We start from the raw sequence: 12,106 nt of genomic DNA on the forward strand, positions 1-12,106 counted from the left end.
TTATTAGACAATTGACAATTATTTAAATATCATAATTCATAACCAACATAAAATAATACAATGTGTTTTCATTTTAAATTTTAATGTTAAATTATTTTTATTATACATAGTTTTATTCAAAAATGATCATTATGTTTTCTTTTTTTTAAGCAAAACTATTCGCATGTTATTTTTATCTTATTTTTACAATCTTCTCAATAAATGGTCATACATTAAAACATAAGTCAATTTAAGTGCTATATACGTATATTCTTTTTTTTTTTTTTAATCCCATATAAGCTTTTTAAAACAGCCTCAAAAACAGTTGATTAAAAAACAAAAAAAGCCCATAAAATTATAAAATGTAATATCTCTCTTATTAAATTTAACAAAATAGTTATAATACTAAACTATAGGTGTAATTTGAAACCCAAATACAGAAATACATTAAAGAGGTTTGCAACTTTGTACACTGAGATTAAATAAAACACCTAATGAATATCGTTTAAAACTTGTGTTTTATATGTTTCAGATATTTATTGTTGTTATTTATTAAACACGCAAAAAAGATTATTGGTATAGAGAACAACATCGTTAAAAAAAAAAAAAAACATAACTTGCGAGTATAAACAATGTATAAAAATTAAAATATTCATCTATTTCCCTATATTTGGATTTATTAATTTACACAATTATGATATACCTATGTATATGTGGTATGTTCCTAAATTTAAATATTCAAGTGAAGTAATGTGACACATTTTATTAAGTATCATAGTCGGCTATGAAATATCCATCAAAAACAAATGTTGCCAAAGAGTATATGGTCGTTAAAAAACACTATTAAACGACATAAAAAAGTTAAATAAGTAAACACATTTTCCTAGAAAAAAACGTGACACTACAATATTTGCGTCTGCGCTTGAATGCAAAAAAGGTCTTACTGGAAAAACTGTAAACTTTTACTCCATGACCGGACTCAGTAAAAACTAGTGGCAATGGTGTAATAAATAAAAAAAATAATAAATATAACGTAGCTCGACAATATTAAAAGACGAGGGGGTTCTTCTAAATAGAAAATTATTAGTGAACTAGATTTCATAATATTTTCTAGAAATAATTGCAATATTTCATCGTATTTTCCAATAAACTACACATAAGAGATTAAGTGTCAGGAATTATTTAAGTAGATATATTTGTCATAAGCATTAATTGAACTTACGGTAAAGTATATTTATTTATTTTTTTTTGTGTATTTCCTGTATTGGATCTATTACGTATACCTATTGTAACTAATAAAATACAACCTAACTAGATTTTATATTCATAGGAATAATTACTAAATAATATATACAAAACGCAAAGTCAAAATTACTTTAATATCGAAAAACCGTGCATATTTTTTTAATTTGATAATAATTATTATATTATATAACTAAAAAAAATAAAAAAAAAAATGATTAAATAAAAAAACAATTCAATAATTCAATAATATAATTTTTTCTTATTGTATCTATTGATTTTCCGAAAATAAAACTTTTTTTATAATTACATATTTGGTGTATAAACATGATACTCTGAGAGTTGTTTACACGCAGAGTAACTTTATTATAATATAAGAAAAATTATTTTCTATAATTTTATTTTATATTAGATGGACTTTTAAAATCATTTTTTTATTTAAAAATAGTCATATCCTTTTGAGTTCAATTTTAATTTGATTAAACCGTATTTATTATAAAATAAATTCTATGAACTAAACAAATATTCACACTTCTTAAATTTACATCACAATGGTTTTTTCATAATATACAGAATAATATACCTATTTTTCTAGGAGTAAATAGTTCATAACAAATTATATCATCAAATCACTTTCGATTATTGTAAATAATAATTAAATTATTTTAAATATTATTCTCATAAAACATATATTCAGTTTATATTAAAATATAAAATAAAAAATTTAAACTTTAAAAAGGAAACCTATTAATATGACTAACTAAAACCTATCATAGATTAAAATTAAAGTAAAAGATGTTATTATGCAATTTACTAATTGGAGTGGAATTCCTGCAATTTAATAATAATAATAATAATAATAATAATAATAATAATAATAATAATTACAATAATAAGTTATAGTATATCTTAACTGGTATCGTCTAGTAAGAAAAAAAAATATTTAGTTTTTGAACTTTTGTTCAATTGATTGTGTTTTAGTTACTGTACAATCCATTATATTTTGTTACAAATCACAAAATACGTTTATTGTGTATTTATATAGTTAGTTTTTATCATGAAAGACCCTAAAAAATTAGTTACGTGTAGTATACTTTTTCTATGATAAAAAATAAAAACCACTGTAAAATATGTGAGTACCAAACATATAAACGTATACTGCATTAGAACTGAAGAAATAAGTCGTTTATTTTATGTTATTTTTACAATTTGTTAATAATTTGGCGTATTGTAATTTTATTTATATTTTTATATAAAATAATAAGTATTTGTAATTTTTTTAGTAATAAATGTTTTATGTATGTTCTTAAATTTATGTCTATATTATTAAATAGCATCTAAACTAAAAAACTGAGAAACTTATAATTCAATGTACGAATGTTATTTATAGACTAAATTATGAAATTTAAAAATATTTTTACTATTAGTTATTTGTATGAAATTACTTGTTTAAAAGAAACTGTATAAATTATTTTTTTAACAAAAAAAGATGTTGTTTTCATAAAACACCTTTAATTTGAATGGATAATTGTAACAAATAATATAAAGAAAAAAATGATCTAACGATACCAGTTAGTAGTTGCGCTTGAAAAATCAAGGATAAAATAATAAAATAATGATTGATAATATATTTCTTACCCGGAAAATGGCCATCAGAATTATCATAGTTATGTGTTAATAAGTTATTTTATATTAATTTTATAATATTCTTCAATGTTTAATTAAAGTTACTCTCGATTGTTTTCGAAAGAACTCAACGGATAGATGTAATAATTAAGATAATTTAAAAACGGGAAAAACTATGTTTTTGTACTTAAATCGGGACACATTCTTGGTAGGTATAACGTTTTCCCGACGGAACGTTCGGTTGAAGGGCGTCGCGTACCGGACGGTTCGGCGGGTACGGCATAACTGCACTTCCGCGGGTCCGTCGCATCATGCACACACGAGGTTTTGTGGGGCCATGTGCGCATGCACAGAATCGCGTTAGGAATTTTTATTTTACTTTTTCCATCACTTACCATCACACATACAAGAATGGCCTGACGATGGATTTTAAAATAAAATAATAATAATAAATGTAAAAATGAAAATAAATACTAATAAAAAATATATGACGACCAGTTTTTTTCACTATTTCGAATGCGATTAAAAAGTAAAAGGGAAATTGTTTTTTTCGTTCATACACACGTATACAAATTTCGAACTCTACAAATGCATAATAAAACACAAAACTATAATAAAAATCACTGATTTCCAACATACATCGTTTGGATCGTGTCCAAATACACAAATATACATTATTAAGGTTTTTTTTAACTAACGTAGCCATACGTTGATGTATACGTCCATTGACTGTATAGTTTTTAATGATAATAATAATAATTGTTATTATTGTTATATACAGAGCATAGTAAAATTAATATTGTTTAAGTAGTAATAATGTGAATATTTTTAATAAATGTGCGTATTTCTAAGTATCGAATGACTCGTCTTTTTTGCGGTTGCATACAATATTATGAGATATAATCGTTATTATTAAATCACAATCATATTTTGCATTTTATCAACATTTTAGTTTCAATACAACCAGACTATGTCATGGTCATAATTTTATTGAATAATAGCTTAATAAGAATATTGTTTGTTAATGTTGGGCATTTTATTATCATACCATTGGGTTTCATAAAAGTTTAATAGTAAAAATTAAATACGTTAATGATACATTTCTTTTTCTAAGTACTAAATGCTTGTTGTTGAATTTTTTTATTCCTATAGCTATAAGCGTTTATCAATTTATAAAAATTTGATTCATGATCAAGCTCTAAATAAAATTTCTGATATTCTATATTTATTTGTTTAATATACATTATACATAATGGTATAATCTCATTGGCTGTAGAATAAATTTATTGCTCACTGATAACAAATCATAATAAAGTATAAATATTCGTTTAAAGCATTAAGTATATTTTCAAATTTATATTTTTTTTAATGAGACAAATTTTATTTAGTCAAGATAATATAATATATATAATAAAAGTGTCACTTTGGTGCGGTGAATGGTAATACACTAATGGTTAAAAAAATTAAATTAGAATAAAACATTAAGAAACAATATATTTTGGACACTTATATCATTTCGTTTATTAGTAAAGGCTAGTATAGTGCTCACTGTTATAATATTAAATTTTAAAAATAAAGTAGTTAATCTTATCACTTGAAAAACTACCATTACCAAAACTCTGTAAAAATTACACTTCTTGTTATCAATTTGAAAGAACAAAATATAACTTAATTTATTTAGAAATCTTCTAAGGTATTTTTGAAACTTTTAAGCGCTCATCGCGATTCTACCCACAAACATAATCACAAAAGAACATACAAAAAAAAAAAAACATCATAGTTAAATCAATAGATTCAATGCTTTGCTCAGAATCTAAAATGACAATGTGTTCTTAAAATTTAAAAGCTGAAAAATCTAAACTAATATGACATATTCTGAAATAAAAACACTAATGGTAATTTATGATGAATCTTGCTTAAAGAGATATTATAAAAATTTGGATAGATCATTATTAATATGTATATAACAATACTTTACTAATGTATTTAAAGTTTCTAATGTATTTATTTGTTTTTTTAAAAGTGAAAATGTTTTGCACTTGGAATATTTATTCAAAATTCAAAAGCAGTCACAAATTACTATTATTTATTATTATTAGAGAGTATGCATACACAATACCGAGTTAAATTTATTTGAAAATACAATAATAATAGGTATATACCAAAAATATTCACATAAACTATTTTATATGGGGCCTAACTCATTGTGTGTAAGCGGTCGTTAACTGAAATGCTCAATTATTTTTATCAAAAATGTTTTTTATTGTTAGAGTACGTTTTTAATATCATTATTATAAATTTGTGGTAGTGAATAATAATAATAACGAAAAATGAATAGTAAATAACTATACAGTTTAGAGTTCTTATACCCGCTTTTCAAGGCGATTTTAAATAGGCAATTCCAAGATACCTATTCTTTAGAAAATTTAAATTTTAAAATCAAAAATATAGGTAAACATTTTAAAGTAAATATTTGATAAGTGGTTCTGTGTAAGTGCGCCTAATTTGTATTGCATGATTACAATATTATAGTTAAAAACTGTTTGACGTGAAGTAATTCTATTCGTGTTCTATAGAATACAGCAACTAATTAAGAAAACAGTTTTAAATACAATACAAAGGGTAACATGATATTTTATGCTTTGATCTTATTATTTTTTCCAAATACACAAATATAAATATAGAAATAATAAGTAATCTGTAAAAAAAATGATTTTTTTTATAATTGAACCTTTTTTAAAAATGTATGCTTATATAATAATAACACAACATCAGAGCATATTTATATTTTAATAATATATTTTTTTATAGTTTCAATTTAGTTTTGAGCGAAATGATGAATGTATTGGTTTTAAAATAGTATTATAGTGTGTTTATGTTTTGTGTCATACCCTTAAGAACAGTAGAACAAATAGATTTTATACTTTATTGGTAGTTTCTAGTAAAAAATTTATATTTTTTAGTTGAAAATTAAATACAAAATTCTAAATTTTTTTTTCGCGGGAATATATATATTATATAAAAAAAAACATAAAGCCATATATTTTATTAATGAACAATGCAAATTCATATTTTTATAAAATTAGATATTTAAACACATCAAATAACATTATTTGTAGTCTTATGATTATTTAAAAATATTAACCGTTTATACTTGAAATATTTCCCTATTTTTAAAATTTTAATTTTCTATAAACAGTACAATTTTTAGAATATTTAGGTCAATATTTTAAGTTATGTATAATTTCAGTTTAAAACTTCTGCCTAAAAACATTATTAAGATTCAATAATTTGTTTTTTGAATTCAAAATTAATCAATACATTGTCTACTTGATGACGAGGTACACTTGACACCTACTATACACCTGAATGAGTTTTCTGTTTATTCTTAACGTATTTTCATTGTATATTGGAAACATTATTTATTTTTTGATCAAATAAGTTGGGAATTTAATAGAAGATTCCTTAATACTATTTTTTTTTTACATCAATTAGTTATAAAAAACCAAAAATAGACGTTGTCACAATTTTTTTTTTTTTTGCTAAAAATAATAAAAGACGTACAATACTACTTTTGAATTTATTAATAATTAATATCAAATTAAACCTCAATTAAATTAATTAATGAAAACATTTATTTGTGAACATTAATACAATTTACAAAAACCATTTTAAGTATATTAAAATGTAAAAATTTATATAATAATATAATGATTAACTTAGGTCACAAACTATTTTCAAGAGCAATTAAAAAAAAAAAAAAAAAACCGTTATATTATTTTCATCGATTGTAAACGTTGCATAAAATAAAATTTACACCTCAAATGTACAACAAAAAACGCTTGGACTATGAATGGACAAAAAAATATCTGCCTGACAAATGTCTTCATCCAATATCATAATAATCGACATTTGCTATTGTTTATCACTTTAAATCTCATCACTTTAAAATTCAGCATCAAAGGATAATTTCTCATCAGTGGATAGCCGTACATAAAATAGCTTACCATGGTTTTCAGATATGTGATTTTGCTTAAATCACCGATAGATGGTTGAAACAGTTGATAAGAATAAATATATTTATATATTAGATAAATATTTTGATAACGACAACATTTTTATTGTTATTATGTCAAAAATAAATTTAAATTTAAATAAAAAATAAAACCGGGTAGATTATAATATAAAAAGTAAATATGATAATTTAATTTAGTTTATAAAAATTATTATAGAATTCAATAACTTTATCTGCCTACATTTAATGGATACGTTTAACAATGATAAATAATTGCATACAAAAAACGATATTGAACGAAAACGGTCTGTCAGTCTAAATTATCAAGTATATTTAATAATACGAATATATGCATAGATAATTTGTACATTTTCGTAATTTTACACGAATTTCTTGAAAAAAATTATAAATTTTTATAATCGCATAAAGAGAATAAAATTAAACAATATTTAGTTGAAAATCGAAGCATTTTTATTGCCACAATAGGTTATGACAGATACAAAAAAAACATAAATCATTGTAAAATCAATACATTTATCACTTTGTTCAGAATCTAAAAAATATTATTTTGTGATTTTTAAGGCGTGACATATTCTTAAAAACGTTCAAAATAATTAGTATGCATTAAATAAAAATCAGTAATACGATTTTTTTCATCATTATACACTTTTGTTTATATTCAACAAAACCAATTTAAATGAAATTTTAAATACTATTTCGGAGAGTAGTGATTAGTGACTCTAAATGTTCTCAAATAATTGTTACCGCCGTGTTTAATTTACTATAACATTATACTCATCATTATACTTCGTCACCAATCGTATACCAGTGGATAAAACAATATGTATTATTCAAGTTAAGGAGACTATTTACGAATGTAACAAATTTATCGATTTAATCGATTCGGACCATTGATGGCAATAATTACTGGTCTCTGTAGATTATTATCGATAATATTATTTGAGTACACTACAATAGAGTTACTGCTAAATAATACAACCTATATGCATTTATACATGATAAAAGAAAGAGCTAGGTACTCAATTTTTAATTGAAATTGAGTTCTTTTTGAGAATAAGCTAAACTATAATATTGATATAATAACATTATATATTTGTATATACTTCTCTAGTTGTCTCACACATTACAAATATTTACTATTGTATTTTATAGTGATATATATGTGGTATATAGAATGGACATGATAATTATACGTGCTCACCAATCATTGTGTTGTTGATACTGGTGATCAAAAATGTACAAACAATACACTTGTCCATGTCGTCTCATGGTTTAGGATTTGGTATACATACATTTCATACTTCGCTTTAGTGTTACATATTATTATACTAATTAAATAACTCACAGATAGTGCAGACGAACATGGATACCTGGTGGTCAATAATGATAATAATAATAACAATAATAAATAATGACATAATATTACGTTCAAAGGTGACCCCATAGTCACCTATTTATGCATTATACGAGAGGCATGGATAGGTTTATAATTAAGCTGAAGTTGTGACCGAACGAACTTACGATTAAAAACCAGATACAATTTTCTGTGATCGTTAATACAAGAGATGTAAACATTATATTATAAATCTTACGTCATATAATAACATTTTGTTAAATATCAATTTATAATAAAGTTAATTATTATAATTTTTAAATGATAACATACATTTTTAATATCATATTTGAAAACAGAATATTTTTCGGACTATTTTCCTACATAAATATATATATATATATAAATTGTTGCTTTGTTTTGATTGTAAAGTATTCAAAAAACCATTTCAAAAAAGTTAACAGATTTTAAAATAATGAATATCGATCGATTAAAGAACCATATTGTATATCCAAAATGCAGATATCGTATTAATTTTAACTTTATATTATAAAATATCTATAGAAAAATATTGATCATCATCTAACATATTTTTAATAAAAATACACGATATATTGTATAGGTTATAATTGTTTCAGTAATCGTTGGTATTATTATAAAAATATTGTTATACGGTTGTTAGGTAGTTAACGAAAACTAAAATAATAAGTAATACAATGTGACCATATATTATAATACATATCCATGTTCTTATTTCGATAATAAAATACAATTAATTACAACCATTTTATTATTTTGCAAAAAACACTTAATAGTTTGCTATTATATGAGCTAATTAGAGTCTAAGAAAAATATGATAGAAAAACAACCCTATTTTTACGAGGGTGTTACCCATACCAATAACTCCACAAGTGCAATAATAAACTCTTAGATCATTTTTTATTTTTATGAATCCCGTTAACTTGACAGGTCTATGGGTCAACTATATTTTTGTATGTACTACAATAAACGAAAATAATACGTGGCTAAACATAATTATTTTACTGGTCTTGTATTTTGAAATATATGCAAATTAAGAGTGTTTTAAATTTATATATGTTACGCTAAATATATAAATCAATAAAAGTCCCATAAAGGTGCACTAATGTTAATAATTGTGTATATTGTTTAGTGTTTAATGTTTTTTATTTTTTATATTTGATCATAATCATTTTTTCTTTCGAACATGCGGTTTGTTAATATGTATAACTATTGCGTGAGATGTGTGTGAAAATGAAACACTTTTGTTCAAAAACAGCTTACATGAAAGTGCACTTTGTTATATACAGCAAGAATGTTCTGAAAGTATAGTTGTCACATAAAATAAGCTTTTGATATTAACGAGTAGAAAAATGAATTCATATTTTGAACTTACAAATAAAACGCATTTTATGGTGTATACTTGTACATAGTATATAGTATATACCTATAGTAAAGGACTTTAATTTATACGCTACATGGTAAAAATGTTATGGCTTGATCTGATATTTGATTTCTTAACATATTAAATTTCTTAATTATTTAAACACGCTGTACCGTATCCATTTTAACTAAAACGTAAAAATAATTACACTGCATATATTAATATGTGATAAAAATATAAATTCAATATATTTATTTATAATTTTTATGGATGTACACAATTAGTTTAAAGTAATAATAAGATAATATAATTTTATCAATTTTAAAATTTTGTAGGTGGTCTTTTTCTTTGCCAAACAAAATGTATTACAACAAAAATAATGAATTAAAATGTAATTTATCTGTCGAAAATGTGTCTTCTCGAAACTGTGTTTCTAAATGACTAGCATTTAAATTATTATTTCCTTTTTTTGTAATATAAACACTATACAATGCTAAGACAGTAAAATAAAAAAGGATTTAAGTACCTCCTATAATAAAGTCTACAGTTTAGTATACTTCTACTTCGGCATTTGATTGTTCTCGAACACATCACTTGATGGCCAACCACATCGATCTGACACAAAAATTGTATCGTTTTAAAAGCTAGCAAGGTCATATAATAATGTGTTTTCACGAGGTATTTTGAAATTCTGTGTTATGATCATTCTAAAAGCTGAAACAAGTATATATATACAATACGCATGATATAAACAAGAAACGCTAATGGCGTTTAACGTTAATCTTTTTTTTCTGTTTTTGAAATGATTTATTTATAAAGTATAACATAAAGCCAGGCATTGGTGTTGAAAGGCTGTGGTAACAAAATGCAGACATCCCACTAGACTCACTATTATCGTAGATACAGGTAATAATAATATGAAAACATACATAATATGTACACGTAATTTACTACGTAATAATTCACAACTGCGGGGTTGTGTAGAAATAACTAGGTACATACTCAAAATATTCAAAACGCGAACAAAATTTCTAAGTATTTCTTATACATGAATATTATTGTCTACATAATGTATCACCTATTTATTATGACAAGAGTGGTAAGAAAACACAATAATATACGATATTTACAAATTAATAAAATACATAATATTTCTAAATTATCTGCAATAGTAGTTATATGTGTGTTATAGTGGTTATGCACATAATAAATATAAGATTATTAAAAATGTAATTATAAATCTGTAAATTTTAAATATTTAAAAATCATACCATATCTAATATCCATACATATTATATTATATTAAAAATTAAAATGACGTGTCTTCTATAATTTATGGGTAATTACAGTTTAAAACAATATTACATTTCTTTCGACAAATTTATTGATATTAATTATATGCACATACTTACAAATGATATATTATGAATTATGAAATACAATTTTTTTCAGCTTTTTGTTTGAAGAAATCATACACACGCATGGTAGTGATAGATTATAATAATATACGTAATGCGTTTTCTGAAACGAATTAAATTTTGTGCTTGTGTATTCATCGTTAATTACATTCACTGTTCCAATTATTGTAAAATCCCCTGACTAAGCCTGTCTCTTAAACGGATGTTTTAACCCCTCACTCCCTTTTCTGAGTAGTACTATTTAGTCCATAAATATAAATGTTTATGCGCTTGTATGCGTTCATCAATTTACAACTCAGATTCACTTTGTTATAAACAATGGACGTGTTTATGCCTCTATAACTCCGTGCAAACCCCCATTACTTGGCGTGCTCTATATTAAATTCACATACATAGTACCTATGTTTATGATGAAATAGACGTAATTCTTTGGAATTAACCATCATAATGCATTGTAATATTATTTTCATTTAATGTGTTTATATATTATATAGAAACCTAATATTATTGTGTTTGACTGAGTGAAGCTTATATAATTTATAATATACTCAATACACGTACTTACAGTTTTAAGTTGTATTGCGGCATGACCAGCGCCGTAATAATAATATTGCAAAGGATGCAGAATACATAACATTGCAGTCTGAAGGCCTTTATCGTACGTTTTATTGTTGGAAATTGAACTTGAAATTACTTTGTGTGAATTCAAAAATATGAATATTTATACTCAAATAAGCTTCCAATTAAAAATTCTATTTTTGTATTAAGACTATAGAAATATGTTATAAATTAAATGTATAATGTGTTATTATAAAAGGAATATTGGAATATAATTTTTATTTTTTAATGAAATTATGGATGTATGGTAAAGCGGAAAAAGTGAAGAGCAGGTGCTTTGAAAGTTCTGCAGTATTACTATTTGTCAAAATACTCTAACTTGGTAATTTTATTTCGTCATACCTACTGAATGTGATAAATAAACCTTAAATATCCGATCTACAATATTTAGATTTATTTTTGCATAATAAATAGCTTTGAATCGCATTCATATAATAAATCTGTTGAACACA

The 12,106-nt window shown here is 23.7% G+C and overlaps 1 protein-coding gene across 5 annotated transcripts in view; it reads right to left on the reverse strand.

The window, feature by feature from the left end:
• Positions 1 to 12,106, reverse strand: part of LOC112599367 — a 190,777-nt gene that overhangs the window by 83,245 nt on the left and 95,426 nt on the right. For 3 of the 5 annotated variants that reach the window (XM_025346251.1, XM_025346249.1, XM_025346250.1), the window contains exon 1: positions 2,860 to 3,114. The exons of the other annotated variants lie outside the window; for them this stretch is intronic. In XM_025346251.1, the coding sequence (XP_025202036.1) occupies positions 2,860 to 2,886 (27 nt within the window). In that variant the 5' untranslated portion in view covers positions 2,887 to 3,114. Of the gene's footprint in view, positions 1 to 2,859; positions 3,115 to 12,106 lie in introns of those variants that run through there. 5 annotated transcript variants of the gene reach the window in all.

This window comes from Melanaphis sacchari, unplaced genomic scaffold (assembly GCF_002803265.2).
Source record: "Melanaphis sacchari strain LSU unplaced genomic scaffold, SCAv2.0 Contig50_pilon_pilon, whole genome shotgun sequence".
Lineage (NCBI taxonomy): Eukaryota > Metazoa > Arthropoda > Insecta > Hemiptera > Aphididae > Melanaphis > Melanaphis sacchari.